Consider the following 19,144-nt stretch of genomic DNA (forward strand, 5'->3'; position numbering starts at 1 on the left):
AACCGATGAAGAAAATAACGACCTCCACCGATCCTCTTCTCTCTCTCTCTCGTTCACTTGCAGTGTCGCTTGCTGCTTTCATTCTTCATTTGACACGAAGACACACAAGTTGGTCTCTTTCTTTCCTAATTTAGAAGATAGAGAGAACCCAAATCTCTTTCAGATCCGAGTCTCTCTCAATCTGACAATCTCCTTCTTTCTCTCTATCGATTTTCATACACTGCCTCGATCTGTCATCTGTCTCTTTCGAACCTCTTGGGTAATTGTGTAAGTCCCTCTTTTGTCACTTTTGATCATCTGGGTCATTTTTATGATGGTTTGATTTTGATTTGATACCAGTGGATAACGTGATTATGAATCGATCCGGTTCTGTTTCATAGCACTTCTCTGTTTCTCACACCAGATCTGTTCTTATTCTAGGAAATATTTGTAGTGTATTCCTCCTAGTGGAACAGATTCGGACCAAATAGTTTGTAATAAAAAGCACACCAACAGGACACTGAGGATCAACTGTTTTGTCTATTGAGTGCTTGCTTGCTTATTTATTCTTTCGTCGTGTTGATGGTTGGATACTTGAGTTTCTCTAAGTGATCTATCATTCTAAGTGAGTTGTAGAATACGTTTCTTTGTTTTTTTGTTGCTTTGGTATTTGAATGGTTAAAAGTGGTATATGTGTTTGTGTGTTTTGAGTTTTATGATCATTTTTTTGACATGTCTGTCTCCTTAGTTTCTAGAATTTTAATCATGGTTACGTATACTGATCATTGTCTATTTTTTTTACATGGAACAGATTCAAAACTTTTGCAAGTGGTGAAATATCATCAATTCCTTTGCAGTACTGGAGTCTTCAATTACTAGTAGTAGTCTGCATCCTTTAAGTCGGAACATTGGATCTCCGTTTGGCTTTATCTCAAAGAAAAAAGGGATGAGGGGAAGATCCGATGGAGGGCAAAAGAAGAAGGTGATTGCTTTGGTCTGCATTGCAGCTGTAGTCCTTGTTTTCGTTTATCTCTTCTATGGCTCCTCTGATCACAGAGCATCAGCTATTGAATATGGGAGAAAACTAGGCTTGGGTGGTGATGATGATGACACCAAACAGGACGATACTTCAAGCTCGTTTAGTCTTGATGATGGTTTCACTCCGAGAAGCTTTCCTGTGAGTCTTTTTAGCAATTTTCTCGTTTCTTCTTCTTCTTCTGTATTGATGGTTCTAGGTTCTAGGTTCAAGTGGTAAGTATTATTATTGTTGTGCTTTCTTATTCCAAGGTGTGCGATGATCGGCATTCAGAGCTTATTCCTTGCTTAGACAGGAATCTCATATACCAAATGAGACTAAAGCTTGATTTGTCTTTGATGGAGCATTATGAACGCCATTGTCCTCCTGCTGAAAGACGATTCAATTGCTTGATTCCTCCTCCTAATGGATATAAGGTGGGGTATATTGTTACAGTTCTATTTGATATGAATAATCAGAGTCTTGACATAACTGTTTTCTCTTCCAATATGTTTTAGGTTCCTATTAAGTGGCCAAAAAGCAGGGACGAAGTGTGGAAAGTGAACATACCTCATACTCACCTTGCACATGAGAAGTCTGACCAAAATTGGATGGTTGTCAAAGGAGACAAGATTAACTTCCCTGGTGGAGGCACACATTTTCATTATGGGGCTGATAAGTATATTGCATCAATGGCTAATGTAAGGCAGTTACTTGGGTTTTGTACAAATGATCTATATATTCACTGATTTTATCCTCGAAATTTCAGATGCTTAACTATCCGAACAACGTTTTGAACAACGGTGGAAGGCTAAGGACAGTTTTTGATGTTGGTTGTGGTGTTGCGAGCTTTGGTGGTTATCTTCTATCATCTGATATCCTCACAATGTCATTGGCTCCAAATGATGTGCATCAGAACCAAATCCAATTTGCTCTCGAGAGAGGGATTCCAGCCTCCCTTGGTGTGTTAGGGACGAAGAGGCTCCCATACCCAAGCAGATCGTTTGAACTTGCTCACTGTTCACGCTGTAGAATCGATTGGCTTCAAAGGGATGGGATTCTTCTTCTGGAGCTAGACAGAGTACTCAGGCCTGGTGGTTATTTTGCATATTCATCTCCAGAAGCATATGCACAAGATGAAGAGGACCTCAAAATCTGGAGAGAAATGAGTGCTCTTGTAGAGCGTATGTGTTGGAAGATAGCAGCAAAAAGGAACCAAACTGTTATTTGGCAGAAACCTATGACAAATGATTGTTATCTGGAAAGAGAACCTGGAACTCAGCCTCCTCTTTGCCGTTCTGATAGTGACCCTGATGCTGTGTGGGGCGTAAACATGGAAGCCTGCATTACTCCTTACAGTGACCGTAAGTTTTCAAGCTTCTGCTCACTTTTTTAACAACAGTGTATATATTTTTCCTCTGGAATCAAGTTTGTGATAGAAAACTAAAAACAGATCCCCACTGAACTCTCTTTTTTGGGTTTACTTTAGATGACCACAAAACCAAGGGAAGTGGATTAGCTCCATGGCCAGCTCGGTTAACCTCTCCTCCTCCTAGGCTTGCTGATTTTGGATATTCAACTGGCATGTTTGAGAAGGACACGGTATATAGAAACTCATAAGTTCTGTTTAAACTTGCAACTGACAAACTAAGAACATGGGCTAATTAGTCACTCACATCATATATTTTTATTTGTACAGGAACTTTGGAGGCAGAGAGTGGATATTTATTGGGATCTCTTGAGTCCTAGAACTGAATCAGATACAGTGAGAAACATAATGGACATGAAAGCGAGCATGGGATCCTTTGCTGCTGCTCTGAAAGAAAAAGATGTCTGGGTAATGAATGTTGTCCCCGAGGATGGACCTAACACACTTAAACTGATATATGACAGAGGTTTAATGGGCGCCATTCATAGCTGGTCAGTTTTCATATTGCGTCTACACCAGATCTGATATCATAAGCATGTTTTTTGGTTTTAATCTCTTGGTTTCAACGTTCCACAGGTGCGAAGCATTCTCGACATATCCAAGGACATATGATCTCCTCCATGCTTGGGACATTCTATCGGATATCCATAAAAAAGGGTGTAGTGAAGTGGATTTGTTACTGGAGATGGATAGAATACTGCGCCCGAGCGGGTTTGTAATCATAAGGGATAAACAAAGAGTGGTGGATTTGGTGAAGAAGTATCTGAAGGCTTTGCATTGGGAGGAAGTAGGGACAAAGACAGATTCAGATTCAGATCAAGATTCAGACAATGTTGTATTCATTGTCCAGAAGAAGCTATGGTTGACTAGTGACAGCCTTAGAGATATGGAGTGATGAAGCCACACAACACAGTACACGGACATTACGACCAATGATCCATACAACCAGGAAAATTTCATTATTTTAGCAAACAATTATTATTAACGTTGTTTTTTTTTTTTTTTAACTATTGTTATTTCTTTACATTCTTATTAATGTTTGTATGATTTGGTAGAGAAGACTCGTAAAAGTAAAGATCGATACAAAAACTCCAAATTCTTTTTAATTGTTATGGTATAAGGGTTTTTAATTGAAAATTCGCATGTAGTTTATCAATTTTTTTTTAAAAGGACTCGTACATTTTTAAGGATTACTTACAAAAGTCAGAAACAGGATTTCAATATTGATTTTGTGATCTCTCTCACAATATTGTATTGCCATTAGAAAAACCTTCAAAGTAATGAAGAAGGAACTATATAAAATGTAAAGAGAATGCGTAGTGTCTAGTCTAAAACGTAGTTTGGTTTTGAGTTTTGACACCCGAGCGACGTTGTCGTTGTTGGAAGAAATCGTAAGGTTATGTCCAAAGCAAAAAATGGAACAGTAACAAAGCAAATAACCAGTGGCGGAGGTAGGGTGCAAGCATGTGGGTCAAATGACCCTGGTGAAATTTTAAATTTGGCTGAAATTTTAAGAAAAAAATCAAATTGACCCATGTAAAATAGTACAATTGACCCTGGTAAAAATTTTAAATCACATAATTGACTCCAATAAATTTTTTTTGACCCGGATGTGATGATTTTCTAGCTCCGCCACTGCAAATAACGACTGATCCATTAAACAAACTAACAATGACTTACTTAGATGAGTATATAAATTACAAACGGTTTTTAAGCTCCTACAAGATCTTCGTTGTTCTCCCACAATGGCAAAGAAGACCCCAACTACCTGTGAAATGAATACGCATCTGACCTAAAACTTTCATTTTTTATCAACGTTATGGTTTTCTATTTATTTTAAATCTAATACGCACAATAACATTTACTACATCCCTTTTTTAATAAAATGGAAGTACACAATATAGTTTTTGTGGACTTTATATTATAAATAAATGGTTACAAATAGGTTATAGATAGGTTATAGATTAATTCATATATTAATATTAATGGTTACACCTAAATATTAGGGATATTCCAAACTGATAATTGATATATTTATCTGAAAATACACTTTGGTCATATATTCCAAACAAATAAAATCATGGATATTTCAAACTATATTTTCAGATTATTTTAGTCATATATCACGTTGTTTCCAAAGATCTTTACAAACATTATTACAAAAAAAAATTTCCACAGATTTTATCGATAGACTACAACATTAACCAAAGATAGATTACGAAATTGATAGATTGATTGATTACAAGTTAAATAGTGGGTTACAAGATAGATTACAAAATAAAATTTAACCAGTGTTATAACACGGGTACTTATCTAGAAACATTAACAATATAAAACTTACAAAATATGTATTTTTTCAATCCTTCATATTTAGCATGTGATTTTATTGCATAATTTTTTAGCTATATACTTTTTAAAAAAACAATCAAATAAATTATATTTTATATAAAATTACAATATAAATAAAATGAATTTCAACCCGTGCTCTAGCACGGGTCTTAATCTAGTGACTTTAATAAAACAAAAAAAAATCATGGCTAGATGTTTGGTAAGAATCTATATTAACATTTTTGGAGTACATTTTTGTGCCATCTTTTTTTATGTTTGTATCCAAACAAGTCCCAACTAAATTTTATACAATCTTTACAACCAAACATAATCATTTTCTTATTTGATAATATTAATTTCAAATTTCCTAAAATCTATCTACCTAATTTAAAGCAATATGTAAGATTAAAATATAATTCTCTTTTCACTTTTATTTAATCTTATATTTAATTATTTGAATTACTATTTAATACATAAATTTAATAAAATTTTAGATTTTTTTCAGCATATGATGTAATTTCAATTTTTATAAACGGATATATATTTTAATTTTCTTGAGGATTTTTGTAATCAAACAAATATATTTGGATATAGATTATTTTACATTTGAGTTATTTTAATATATAATGAATATTTACACTTAAAAATTATTAGTATCAAATAAATATTTTCTATATTTATTATAGTTAAAAATAGAGGAACTAATTAATTGATTCGAAATTATAATGACATATTCGAACTTATAATAAAATATTTGAATTAATTTCTTCAGAATGCACGGGGTTATTGATTTATAAAACAAAGAAAAAAAGTAAAAGAAATGAAACCGTGGTGTACCACGGAGTAATTCCTAGTCTTTAAAAAGGAAAATTAGCTATAAAAAACCGGATTCTTACACAAAATACCATTTACTGAATCAAATCTTTTGTTTTTGACACACTTGTCTCAATAATTTTCAATTTTGCCATTTTTAAATATAAAATATTTCAGAATTTTTTTTATAAAACACAAATTTTATAACAAAAACTACACATCTATACCATAAAAACATAATTGGAACCTAATAAACCCAAACATCATGTGTAAATTTGTGTTCTTAAATAGAAAAAGTGACATTTTTTAAAGTTTTTTGGACAAATGGCAAAACCTGTAAACACCCCTCAAATAAGTCTCTATCTAATAATTAACTCAAAAAAAATTATTGATTGAGTATAAACAAGGAGTCTTATCATATTGAACCTTCCAAAAAAATCACAAAATGTTTTACAAAAGGAAAATAAAATAATAGTAAAAATAGAACTATGATGTTGGACTTAAGATGTGCCAACAAAACACTAACAAAGTTTTTTTAATTTTATTATTGGGCAAAAGTCTTGTGAGAAAATAATAATAACTCAGCTTTTACTTATTGTCTCATCAATTTATTTATTTTAGAAAAGAAAAGAAAAAATGTCAATAAGTTTGACATTTATTCTTTGGCTTTTGACATTGCCATCGAACATATTTCCCGTGGTGGGGTCCACGCGGTTATAATAAAGCCTCTCTCTCTTAATATATATTTTTTTCATTTTTGCTATAAAATCTTTTTTTTTTTGTATAGAAGAACCAATTAACGAATTAAATCCTTAATTTACGGTAAATCAACTTTAGTAACTAAAAAGAAAACTATTAATCAGTACTAGTTAATAGTTATAACCTCCCCCAAATATTTTTTTACTATTAAATTTGCTCTGAAAGAAGAGAGAGAGAGAAAATAAAACATAAAAACAACTGCGAAGAAGAAGAAGAAGAAGAAGAGTAGTTCCTGTTCCTGAATAGTCTCTTCTGCAATTCATATCTCACACATAGAAAGAAAGAGAGAGATTATTATAAAGTTTCAAACTTTTTTCTTCTTTTTACGATCTTCAAATTTGAAACCAAAAACAAGAGCAAGAATTGAGGAATCGAATCCCAAGAATCGAGGTCTTCTTCTTCTCCTCTTTCTTTCACTTTTTTTTTTTCTTTAGTTTAATCTTTTGTTTCTTCTTCTCTCACTACCACAAATTACGGGTCTCTGTCTTTGTGTCTGCGTTTTGTCTCACCATGTTCTTGTTCTTGTCAATTCCCTAATCTAACGCTTTCTTCTTCTTCTTTACAAAGCTTCTTCCTTTAGGATTGAGATCGAGCTTTTTTTTTCTTTGTTGATTTTAGGAGGTTTGGTGCATTCATTCTCGCTGACTCAAAACTAGGGTTTCTTGTTTGATTTCTTATTATCCCCCAATTTTGGTATGCATTTTGGTATTTCTTCTGATTTCAGATCTATTAGAGGTTTCTGTTCTACTTTGGATTTGATCGTGTAATTGACTTACTGTCTATGGAGAATTCTGTAGTTTTAGATTCTATGTCTTTGATTTTGGGTTTAAGGATTAGTGTGTTAGATAAAGTTTTCAGCTTTGTGCTCGTTTAGGATACCAACTTCACTGCCTTTGTTATGACTTTGCAAAGCAGTTGAATTGCTCTTGAGTTTCTATTCAATGTTTGGAGTTGGTTGGATCATTCTTATTACTTCCATTGTGCTGTTGGAGTCAGTATTAACTAATGTGTGTCATCATGTTGCAGGTGTGAAAAATCTAATCACTAGGTGCATGGCATATGAAAGCTGATATACATAACTGGAGTGGGACTCGTGCTTTACGCTTATCAAACCGTCTGGTCGCTTGTACATAACTAAATATCTGGTTTGGAAGGGGGAAGCTGAAGGGGGAGAGAAATGGAGACTGCCAAAGCTTGGCTGACTAAGTTAAAATCCAAAGACAAAGTGAAATACTCAAAAAAGAAGGAGACCACCACAAGTAATGTAAAGGAAGGACCCAAAACAGCTGGAGGTGATGAAGCACTTTCAAATGTAACCAAGGAGAAGGCTGCTGCTGCTAAACTGTATATTGAAAATCATTACAAAATGCAAATGCAGAGTCTGCAAGAAAGAAAGGAGCGGTATTGTTTCATTACATGCATCTTTTTGAGTAAAAAAACTTCAATCCGTATTCTTAGCTCATCTCCTGGTAATTACATTTTCATGCAGACGCAAAATGCTAGAAAAAAAATTAGCTGCTGCAGAAGTCTCTGAGGAAGAGCAGAACAACTTGCTAAAGGATTTGGAGATGAAGGAAACTGAATACATGCGCCGTCAGAGGTATAAAATGGGAGCTGATGACTTCGAGCCATTGACAATGATTGGGAAGGGTGCATTCGGAGAGGTAGCATTGCTTTATCTCTTTTTATAGATCATATTTTCGTATCTACAGCCTTTAATTGGCATTATCTACAGACATCATCTTAAAAGTTCTTATCGCATTTTTTGGACTGCAACCTGTTAAGTATTTCATGCTAACTTTAATCTCTCTCTTTGCAGGTGAGGATATGTAGAGAGAAGGGAACAGGCAATGTTTATGCAATGAAGAAGCTCAAAAAATCTGAGATGCTTCGCAGAGGCCAGGTATCGAATCACCTCCAGCTGGCTTTCGATTGACATTAGTTTGGTTTGTTGATGTATTTTTGGAATATGGTTTTCAGGTGGAACATGTAAAAGCAGAGAGAAATCTACTTGCAGAAGTTGACAGCAATTGCATTGTCAAATTGTATTGTTCTTTTCAAGATGAAGAGTCCTTATATCTCATAATGGAGTATCTACCTGGTGGGGACATGATGACTTTACTTATGAGGAAAGACACCCTTACTGAAGATGAGGCCAGGTTTTATATTGGGGAAACTGTCCTGGCTATTGAGTCTATTCATAAGCACAACTATATCCACAGGTCAGTGAAGCAGGATAGTTGTAGCTCCTTTTGTTAATTGTCATTGGCTGTTAGGTCCATTCATGTGATTTATTTGTAGCTCACTTTGTTATTTTGTTGTTAACGTCATTTTTTTCTCCAATGTGATACAGAGATATCAAGCCTGATAATCTGCTGCTTGACAAAGACGGCCACATGAAATTGTCAGATTTTGGATTATGTAAACCATTAGACTGTAGTAATCTTCAGGAGAAAGACTTCACAGTTGCTAGAAACGTTAGTGGGGCTTTACAAAGTGATGGTCGCCCTGTGGCGACAAGACGTACCCAACAAGAGCAACTACTAAACTGGCAGAGAAATAGAAGGATGCTTGTAAGTTTCACTTATCTATCATTTTTATTTTATTTAGAGATGTCCAAACAATTCAGTGTGTTTCGCTCACTGAAAAGATGTTCGCTCCATTGATATAGACATCTCTGTCAGATATAATTTATTAGGTTATTGCTTTCAGGCTTATTCCACAGTTGGAACTCCGGACTATATTGCCCCAGAAGTTCTGCTGAAAAAAGGATATGGAATGGAATGTGATTGGTAGGTGAAGCCAACCTATTCGGATTTGTTTTCTTCGGTTGCTTTGGTGCAAATAATTAATATGGATGAATAATATTGAGAGCATTTTTATAGGTGGTCTCTTGGCGCCATCATGTATGAAATGCTTGTGGGGTTTCCGCCATTTTATTCAGATGATCCAATGACAACTTGTAGGAAGGTAAGATCCTTTGCTCTGTGTACCTTTCATTTATTGGAGGCACACTGGTGATATCAACTCTTACGTTCATTTTAGTCTTTCTGTATCTCTTTGGTAATTCTATTTCTAATGTGGAAATTTACCTTTTCTCAATATGTTCACCCTTATGCAGATAGTAAATTGGAGAAATTACTTGAAATTCCCAGATGAGGTTAGACTATCAGTAGAAGCCAAGGATCTTATTTGTAGGCTTTTATGCAATGTTGAGCTAAGGCTTGGAACAAAAGGAGCAGATGAAATTAAGGTGTTGTGTGCTTTGTTCAACTTTGAATTTCCAACCTTATCTAAGATTATTGTGAGAAATCCTAATAAAAGTTTGACTGGTTTCTTTCAGAATCACCCTTGGTTCAGAGGTACAGAATGGGGAAAATTGTACCAAATGAAAGCTGCCTTTATTCCCCAAGTCAATGATGAGTTGGACACCCAAAATTTTGAGAAATTTGAAGAGGTAACATACTGATAGTATATTGAAACATTGGTGCAATATTTGCCACCAATGATGTGTCATGATGTATATACTGAAATATTGGTGCCACAGATGATTTGTATGCTCCTGATAAGGAATAATGTATAATACTCTTCTTTTGATTCCTTCCGGAACAGACTGACAAGCAAGTTCCAAAGTCAGCAAGGTCAGGTCCATGGAGAAAGGTACAGCATAAGCCCTGACTTTTTGGCATCATGTACCATCAGATTTAACCAGCTTATTTATTTTTTTATCTCGTAGATGAATAGCCATACTTAAAAATTTGTATATGAGTGGATTCCTCGAAATATATTGTTTTATGATAATATTATAGACATAGCTTTAAAGATTACATGCAACAAAGAGCTCAGATAAATAAGAATCTGTCATTAGAATGCGTGTCAGGAACCATAAGGAAGCCTTTGAAGTTATATTTTGTCTTGTCTTGGGCTTTCATAATGTGAATTTGGCTATCTTTTTTCTTCTCCAGATGCTCTCATCCAAGGACATTAACTTCGTTGGTTATACTTACAAGAACGTAGAAATCGTAAATGATGACCAATTACCAGGGATAGGTATTCACTTAACCCCCCTCCTTCCTTTGTTGAAGAAGAATACATAACTAGATTGCCTTGTGATTAACATGGCTTGTCTGCGGCATTTGTAATCTGTTTTTATTGTGCAGCTGAGATAAAGAAGAAGAGCAACAAGCCAAAGCGGCCATCGATTAAATCCCTCTTTGGTAAATCATCTGTTTGGATGCTCTATATAAAATCAAGATGATTACGATCCATGTTTAAATCTCTCTAACCAAATTATGGAAAATAAATGAACAGAAGATGAAGCATCGGGTGGGACAACAACACACCAAGGAAGCTTCTTGAATCTATTACCGACGCAGATTGAAGATCCAGAGAAAGAAGGTAGTAAATCAAGCTCATCCGGGTGATTTCATTTGACACATTGCACAGCCTGAAACAGAAGAATCTTCTTATATAACTTGTGTGTTGTTTGATTTCGTTGAAAGCCTTTTGTTTGCTCCAAAAGACTGTTAAAAGTTTGAGTTAGCAAATGGGGATTTCAACAAAGTACAGTCTCTCCAATGGAAGCGAAGGCTCTCCCCAGAGGAGAAAGATTGATTTGTTTAATTGTTTCAACATAGAAAAAAAGTGAAGTGAAGTAAATATTCTTTTCGGAATTGGCTTTGTTTAATTTTTTTCACAGGGAGAAGGAGAGCTTTAGTATTTGATTTTATTGTTTTGGTTAAATGAAAACTTGGTTGTACTATTTATAGACCTCAAGATGAAATCTTCACCCACTAATTATGACCAAAGTCTTGTTGTCTCTCTTCCTACCTTCGCTCACTTTTGGAATATATTTAGTTATGTAATTAAAAGTATGTTTTCTTCATATTAATAATGTTCGAAAATACTAACCGGACGTTGAGGTGCTGCCAAACGCATTTGTCTGCATCTATGTCTACCTTAAGTAAACTCCAACAGCGGAGTGGGTGACAATTTTGTTGGCTTAATGGTGCCTCAGGGAGATGGGGAAGAATATGAAGAACCAAGACTTGTCACGTGTGGTTAAATGAACATGTGACCTTCTGCATCATGAAGAGAGGATTGTTTGTGAACCAAACTCAAATCTGCAACTTCTTTAAACTGCTGCTGCAAACCCGATGCCTTCTTCCTTTAAGCCTTCAAATCCATTGATCTTCAATCTCCAGATCATGATTAATTCATAGTTTCCACCTTGATTGTAGTTTGAATGACTTGATGTGAGTTGTTGTTTTTAAACCTTGATATATTTCTTCTGTACCTATGTTATATCATTTTTTCTGAAACACAAAATTCAAGTAGTTCTGTTCTGTGTGTAGATATTTCTCGCTGACAGAATTTGCAACGCTAATAGCCTAATATCTGCAATAAGTGGCAACAATTCTACTCGGTTGTAAAATACACATGTGAATATAACTCAAAGTTTCAATATTGTAGGAAAGAAAAAGAGAGTAAAATACACATGTGAATATAACTGAATGTTAGCAATACCTTGTGATAAGGTTGAAGAAGCAATTGCAGAGATGACATAATCATTGAGAGATTTCATTCATTCACTGAATAATAAAAAGGGAAATAAGCTACAAATTAAACTTGACAAACATGGATTTGCGTTGGAGAAAAACATACAAGTTAAAGATACTAATAATGATCATCGACACTGAGAATATATATAAATGTGAACTACATTGTTGTCAAACCCTAGTTGATCGTGCTGTTCTTCATGCCCTCAAAGTCAAAATCTAGAAGACGGATCCGAAGTCTTCTATAACCGGTGTTTGGTAGCTCGACATAAAAGAATCAGTGGGAAGTGGATCGTAGCCAGGAAATAGTGAAGAAAACTCCAAATCCATCCCACAAAGATCCCAAAGACCATCGACCCCAAAATTATCTGTGGGCGGCATTGGAATTGGATCCACCGGAAAATAATCGCCGAACGTAAAAGGATCCAACAGAGAAGAATCCTCGGAAACACCGACATCCGTGAAAGCAGCATAAGATCCCAAACTGGAATCAGTTTCGTGGTAGTTAGGGAACTCGTCAAACCCTAATCGATCTTCCGGCATCATAGCCACGTTACAATTTGTAATGGTGGCGTTTTCTGAAACCCTAATATGATCATCTTCTTCCGTCTCCTTCGGCTTAGGGTTCTTCGAGTCTCCTCTTCTCAATACACATATCTTTCGTTGCTTGATTCCAACTAGCTGAGAGTTAAGCTTATCGATATGTCTCCTCAAATCCTCACCCGACAAACCATTGATATCAGAGACGAAGTCGTAAAGATCGCAAGCGTGATTCTTTCTCTTCTGATCGCTTAACGCATTGAACTTTCCAACGATCCCTGTTAGGGCTTGTGGGTTATCTTGCGGCTCGGGCCAGACTTGGACATCGTTGTTGGGGCCGTAACAGATGAATCCGACAGAGTTGCCGCATAGAACAGAGAGCTCTGTCGCTTTCTTCTTAAAGCCTGGAAACCTCTTTTGGAAAAAGTTTTCTTCTTCTGCAAATCAACATCAACATCAGAGAACTTACGAGGAGGAGCCATCGCGGTGTATTCAGAGAGAAAGTAAGAAAAAGTAAGTTTCGATCGCGGTGTATCCAGAGAGAAAGTAAGAAAAAGTAAGTTTCGATCGTGAGAAGTGAAAACCTAGAAAAAAGTAATATATTATATATATAGAGAGAGAGAGACGCTCTATCTCAATCCCACAACTATCTCGTATTTTCCTTTTTTTCGTTTCCAACTTTTTTTTTGTTTAGTTTTATTATAATTAATAATTGCATTCCAAGGGTAATTATTATGTGAAAAATGATTAATTTTTTTCTTCAATTCACCGTAAAAAGTTATCTATATATACATTTTTAAAGTAAATTTTAGGATTTACCCTTTTATTTGTACTTATTTACAAACTTAATCCCTAAAAGCATAATTATCGGCAGGTTGTTATAAGGGGTTCTTAAATTTTTTATGAATTAATTTAAAAGAAACTTGCAATCAAATAGCTCTCAAGAAGAAGATAGTCTGAATGATTCATCTTATTCGATAAGGGAAAATGGCTTCTTATAGCCTTACAACATTGACTCTCAATTACTGAGAAAGATACGTAACGGAAGCAAACAACAATTACTGAGAAAGATACGAAATAAAGATACAGCTTAATTAGCTCTTGAAATAGTGCTAAGAATTATTAGATGATTTGACCAAACAACAAGAAACTTCCAACAAATTCCTCCCCTTAAACTGAAGCTCACCTGCATCAGTTTAACCTTCGAACTCCAAGGAGCTGCCTCAGCTTTTCGTACTGATCAAGTTTGATTGGCTTCGTCATGATATCGGCTATTTGATCATTAGTTCCGCAAAAAAACAACTTCACGGCTCCTTCACTCACCAAATTACGCAAGTAATGATACCTGACATCGATATGTTTTGTTCTACGATGCATAACTGGATTCTTTGACAGCTTTATCGTCGAACTGTTATCACAGAGGATATCACTGCAGGCTTCATTCAAAAACTCCAATTCCTGCAACATGCCCGTTAGCCAAACACTGTGACAGGCTGCAGAGGTAGCTGCAACGTACTCCGCTTCGGTAGATGAAAGAGTAACAATGTCTTGCTTCCTCGAACTCCAACATACAGCAGCTCCATTCAATAAGAACACATATCCAGAGGTGCTCTTTCTATCATCCACATCACGAGCGTAGTCACTATCTGTGTAACCCACCAGCTTCATGATTGCTGATCTCTCATAAAACACTCCAAAATCCAAAGTACCTTTTAAGTACCTGAGTACTCGTTTGGCAATCAACATGTGCTCTTCCTTAGGATCTGCCATAAAACGAGCTAACAGACACACTACAAACATCAGATCAGGCCTTGTCACTGTGAGATACATCAAGCATCCAACAAGCTGCTTATAGAGTGTTGCGTCAACTCCGCCAACTCCTTTCTTCGTAATGATTGCACCTGGAACAATTGGATTTCTAACCGAGTTACAGCTCCACATGTTGAATCGTTCTAAAACTTCTCTTGCGTATTTCTTCTGACAGATATGTATCCCCTTAATACTCTGATGAACTTCTACTCCGAGGAAGAACTTCATCTTACCCATGTCAGTCATCTCGAATTCTCTCTGCATTGATGACTTGAACTCTGCACATAGGAGTTCATCATTGCCAGTGAAGATCAAATCATCAACATAGAGACTTACCACCAACCAGGTGTCCTTTGTTTTCTTGTAAAACAAAGTGTGATCATAGCTACTCTTCTGGAATCCTTCTTTCACAAAGTAAGCCTCAATACGGCTAAACCAGGCTCTTGGTGCCTGTTTTAGGCCATACAGAGCTTTTCTCAACCGATACACTTTTTCTTCCTCCCCTGCTCTGATAAATCCTTCCGGCTGATCAACATAGACCTCCTCCTTCAGCTCTCCATACAAAAAGGCACTTTTAACATCGAGTTGATAGACACACCAACCTCGTTGAGCTGCAACTGCTAGGAGACTCCTTATTGTATCCTAGCGAGCAACAGGAGCGAACACCTCTGTATAATCAATTCCAGCAGTTTGAGCATATCCCTTGACCACCAATCGAGCTTTACATTTCTCCACATGCCCCTTTTCATTTAACTTTGTTTTGTAAACCCACTTCACACCGATTGACTTTGCATACGCAGGTAGAGAAACGAGCTCCCATGTGTGATTCTTCTCAATGGATTGAATTTCTGATCTCATTGCATCGATCCACTTCTCTTCCTTTTCAGCCTCATAAAAGTTCACCGGATCATCACTGACAGTAGATAACGCAAAAACAACAGCAAAATTCATCTCGCTCTCTTCTTCTTCACTTAATTCCTCACCTGTTACATAATCTTGCATCCAAACAGGTTGTCTTCTCGGCCTTCTAGAGTGTTCTCCAGCTCCGATTTCTCTATTTTCAACTCTTTGGGGGCTGATTGTTTCCTCAGTTTCTGCGTTTTCAATTTCTGCAGGAGCTGGTTCTGTTGCAGTTTCTGGCTCAACTTCATCATCGGTTTCATCTTCTTCAGTCACTTCATCATCTCCCCAAACGAGTTCCTTCTGCTCTGGTTTGCTCAATTTCCAATCCCATTTAGCATCTTCTTCAAAAATAACATCTCTGCTAATGACGTATTTCTTTGCGATTGGATCATACAGCCTATAAGCCTTGGATTCCTCACTGACTCCAAGTAAGATACATTTGTGACTTCGATCATCAAGCTTGATTCTCTTCTGAACCGGAATGTGAACATGACCAATCGAACCAAACACCCTGAAATAACTGACCTTAGGCTTCATTCCCGTCCATCTCTCTTCAGGAACTTCATCCTTTATGGCTTTTGTCACACTTCGATTCAGAATATAGGCTGTCCATCTTGCTGCATCGGGCCAGAATGATCTTGGTAGTTCTTTCTCGGACAGTAAACAGCGAACCATGTTCATTATAGTTCGGTTTCTCCTCTCTGCTACCCCATTTTGTTGAGGAGTATATGCTGCTGTCAACTGTCTTTTTATGCCATGATCTCTGCAGAACTGATTGAAATTCTCAGATGTGAATTCACCACCTCTGTCCGTGCGCAGTCCTCGTATCATGGTTTTGGCTTCCTTTTCCACCAAGTTTTTGAACACTTTAAAGGTTTCAAAAGCTTCTGATTTCTCCGTAAGAAAATAGATCCATGTTTTTCTTGAGAAATCATCAACAAGAACCATTAGATACCTCTTTCCACTTTGCAATGTAGGAGTAATTGGTCCACATAGATCGGTGTGAATCAATTCTAGCTTCTCAGTTGCTCTCCACTTGCTCTTCTTTGGGAATTTTTCTCGCTGCTGCTTCCCAATGTTGCAAACAGAACACACCTTCTCTTCCATTTTCATGTTTGGTAAACCTTTTACCAATTCCTTTTTCTGCATGATTTGGATGGACGTATTGTTGAGATGTCCTAACCTTCTGTGCCACAGAGATCCCAAATCTTCTTCCTCCACCTTGAGACACTTCTCAGAGACCGGTTTCTCCTTGGCGTAAATCAGGAACATGCGATTCAATGTCATCTTAGTTTCCATGATCAGACCTCTTAGAGAGTGAAAAATTCTGCAGGTTCCATTCTCGATCACAAACTTCAGCTTCTTTTCTTGTAGCTGTCCAATGCTCAACAAATTGTTGGAGAGATTGGGAATGTAATAAACATCAGTTATTACTTGAATAATGCCTTCTGCTTCAAATCTGATATTCCCTTTCCCTTCAACAGCCAATCTTGTATTGTTTCCCAAGCGAACTGAATGTTTAAAATCTCCATTGAGTTCTGTGAACCATGATTTTTCACCAGTCATGTGGTTGGAACAGCCAGAATCGAGAAACCACACTCCTTTTCCCTCTGCTTTACTCATGTCAGCGTGAGCCATCAACAACAACTCTTCTTCTTCGTCAAACTCAACGTAGTTTGCTTTTTCTGTGCACTCAAAAGAATAGTGCCCCTTCTTCTCAGAATTGAAGCAAGTTATGGTGGATCGATCCACGGAGGATCTGCCTCTTCCACGTCCTCTGTAACTGCTTCTTCCTCTTCCTCTCCAGTTTCCTCTTCCACGAGCTCCCTTCGGCTCGTCCTCCACTTGCAAGACTTGCTCTTCAGTTTTCTTCTCGGTCACTTTGCTTTCATGTATCTACAGTGACGCCTGCAACTCATCCACAGTGAGTGTGTCAATGTCTTTGGACTCTTCGATTGAGCAGACCACGAAATTAAAGTTTTCAGTGAGACTCCGAAGAATTTTCTCCACAATCTTGACATCATCAATGACTTCTCCACAATTTTTCATGTCATTGGTTGTCTCCATGACTCTCCCAAAATAGCTGGCCACCGTTTCTCCAGCTTTCATCTCCAACATTTCAAAGATCTTTCTGAGTCTTTGAAGTTGTGCTCGCTTCACTCGAGCTCCTCCCTGATTTTTCACTTTCATCGAATCCCACAGCTGCTTAGCCGTCTCCTTCTGAGTGATGGTTTTCAAGATGGTTTTGTCAATTGAGTGGAACAAATAGTTTTTGGCTTTGAGGTCTTTGAGCTTCGCCTCTTCAAGAGATTTTTGTTGTGCCTGATCAGGCGCAGCAAGATTACTCAAATCGTCATATCCCGGATCAATGACACTCCAGTACTCCTTCGATCGGAGCAGATTCTCCATGACCAAACTCCAATGGTCATAATCTCCGTCGAACAGCGGAACGGACAGTGTGGTGTGATTCTTTTCTGACATTCTCACAAAAAAAGTTTCTCTCTGTAAACACTCACAATATTTGCTCTGATACCAGATAAAAGAAACTTGAAATCAAATAGCTCTCAAGAAGAAGATAGTCTGAATGATTCATCTTATTCGATAAGGGAAAATGGCTTCTTATAGCCTTACAACATTGACTCTCAATTACTGAGAAAGANAGATCTTTCTGAGTCTTTGAAGTTGTGCTCGCTTCACTCGAGCTCCTCCCTGATTTTTCACTTTCATCGAATCCCACAGCTGCTTAGCCGTCTCCTTCTGAGTGATGGTTTTCAAGATGGTTTTGTCAATTGAGTGGAACAAATAGTTTTTGGCTTTGAGGTCTTTGAGCTTCGCCTCTTCAAGAGATTTTTGTTGTGCCTGATCAGGCGCAGCAAGATTACTCAAATCGTCATATCCCGGATCAATGACACTCCAGTACTCCTTCGATCGGAGCAGATTCTCCATGACCAAACTCCAATGGTCATAATCTCCGTCGAACAGCGGAACGGACGGTGTGGTGTGATTCTTTTCTGACATTCTCACAAAAAAAGTTTCTCTCTGTAAACACTCACAATATTTGCTCTGATACCAGATAAAAGAAACTTGAAATCAAATAGCTCTCAAGAAGAAGATAGTCTGAATGATTCATCTTATTCGATAAGGGAAAATGGCTTCTTATAGCCTTACAACATTGACTCTCAATTACTGAGAAAGATACGTAACGGAAGCAAACAACAATTACTGAGAAAGATACGAAATAAAGATACAGCTTAATTAGCTCCTGAAATAGTGCTAAGAATTATTAGATGATTTGACCAAACAACAAGAAACTTCCAACATAATTGTGTATTGTTTTGAATATTCTCTTAGATAAAATTTTCTCCTCCATTGGTAAGTTCTAATTTTGGATCCCTTATTTTTGAAAATATTATTTTTTTTAATTTAAATTTTTTAAATAGAATAGAAGTGGTATAAATGTGTAAACATTTAAGATTTTACAAAAATAGAAAATATAGCATTTAATTAATTTTCAAACATACAAAACATAATACAAATATAAATACATATTACAATAGAAGTGCAAGTTATGAAGCCAAAAACTATCATTTGAATCTCTTTCACTATTCTCCACCATTGATTCCCTTGGTTCTCTGCATCGACATCTTCATTTTCATTTGCTCGTTTCCCGTTATCAGCTTGATTCTCTTGTCCCTCTCAGCAAAAAAAATAGAAACAAATTGGTTCAGCATGTGTTGTTTTCGTGATGCCCTCAGTTAACCCCATGACAGAGAGGTATAGAAAGCAATATACATGGAACTGCATCTTCATTTATTGGCATAGCAGCTGCGGGATCATTATCAGCTCTCGCAGCAGGTCTACGAGGTCGAGGTGGTGGTACTGCTGCTCTATGCATGCCTTGTGAAAGCCATCGCACAAACAGTGCAAGAGCTCTTTTTGAGAACAAGAAAAAATCATAATTAAGAACAAGAACCAACGAGAAGCTAACACAAAAGAAGAGACAACTAACGT

General features: G+C 36.7%; 2 protein-coding genes across 5 annotated transcripts; both read left to right on the forward strand.

Annotated features, from left to right (window-relative positions):
- Nucleotides 1-3,553, forward strand: LOC104732212 (probable methyltransferase PMT3). Of its 2 annotated transcripts, none has more exons than XM_010451749.2 (8): nt 1-259; nt 791-1,156; nt 1,267-1,431; nt 1,513-1,695; nt 1,764-2,358; nt 2,484-2,596; nt 2,694-2,914; nt 3,000-3,553. In XM_010451749.2, the coding sequence occupies exons 2-8, from the start codon at nt 926-928 to the stop codon at nt 3,316-3,318; spliced, it is 1,827 nt and encodes a 608-aa protein (XP_010450051.1). In that variant the 5' UTR covers nt 1-259; nt 791-925; the 3' UTR covers nt 3,319-3,553. The 2 variants fall into 2 exon arrangements, with proteins under 2 accessions (XP_010450051.1, XP_010450050.1); XM_010451748.2 differs by having other exon boundaries at nt 2-267.
- Nucleotides 6,472-11,120, forward strand: LOC104732213 (serine/threonine-protein kinase tricorner). 3 transcript variants are annotated; one of them, XM_010451750.2, is made up of 14 exons: nt 6,472-6,713; nt 7,350-7,724; nt 7,813-7,987; nt 8,143-8,226; nt 8,304-8,545; nt 8,677-8,896; nt 9,036-9,115; nt 9,209-9,293; nt 9,445-9,576; nt 9,667-9,780; nt 9,936-9,983; nt 10,289-10,373; nt 10,484-10,540; nt 10,635-11,120. In XM_010451750.2, exons 2-14 carry the CDS (start codon nt 7,501-7,503, stop codon nt 10,745-10,747), a joined length of 1,659 nt encoding a protein of 552 aa, XP_010450052.1. In that variant the 5' UTR covers nt 6,472-6,713; nt 7,350-7,500; the 3' UTR covers nt 10,748-11,120. The 3 variants fall into 3 exon arrangements, with proteins under 3 accessions (XP_010450052.1, XP_010450054.1, XP_010450053.1); XM_010451751.2 differs by lacking the exon at nt 6,472-6,713 and adding an exon at nt 6,787-7,016; XM_010451752.2 differs by lacking the exons at nt 10,289-10,373; nt 10,484-10,540; nt 10,635-11,120 and having other exon boundaries at nt 9,871-9,979.

This window comes from Camelina sativa, chromosome 12 (assembly GCF_000633955.1).
Source record: "Camelina sativa cultivar DH55 chromosome 12, Cs, whole genome shotgun sequence".
Classification (NCBI taxonomy): domain Eukaryota; kingdom Viridiplantae; phylum Streptophyta; class Magnoliopsida; order Brassicales; family Brassicaceae; genus Camelina; species Camelina sativa.

Coding starts and splice junctions, on each gene's coding strand:
- LOC104732212 (XM_010451749.2), top strand. CDS start 926: ATGAGGGGAAGATCCGATGGAGGGCAAAAGAAGAAGGTGATTGCTTTG. Junction 1,696..1,763: donor ATATTGCATCAATGGCTAAT/GTAAGGCAGTTA, acceptor TCGAAATTTCAG/ATGCTTAACTATCCGAACAA. Junction 2,915..2,999: donor ATGGGCGCCATTCATAGCTG/GTCAGTTTTCAT, acceptor AACGTTCCACAG/GTGCGAAGCATTCTCGACAT.
- LOC104732213 (XM_010451750.2), top strand. CDS start 7,501: ATGGAGACTGCCAAAGCTTGGCTGACTAAGTTAAAATCCAAAGACAAA. Junction 7,725..7,812: donor CTGCAAGAAAGAAAGGAGCG/GTATTGTTTCAT, acceptor ATTTTCATGCAG/ACGCAAAATGCTAGAAAAAA. Junction 9,984..10,288: donor GGTCAGGTCCATGGAGAAAG/GTACAGCATAAG, acceptor TTTCTTCTCCAG/ATGCTCTCATCCAAGGACAT.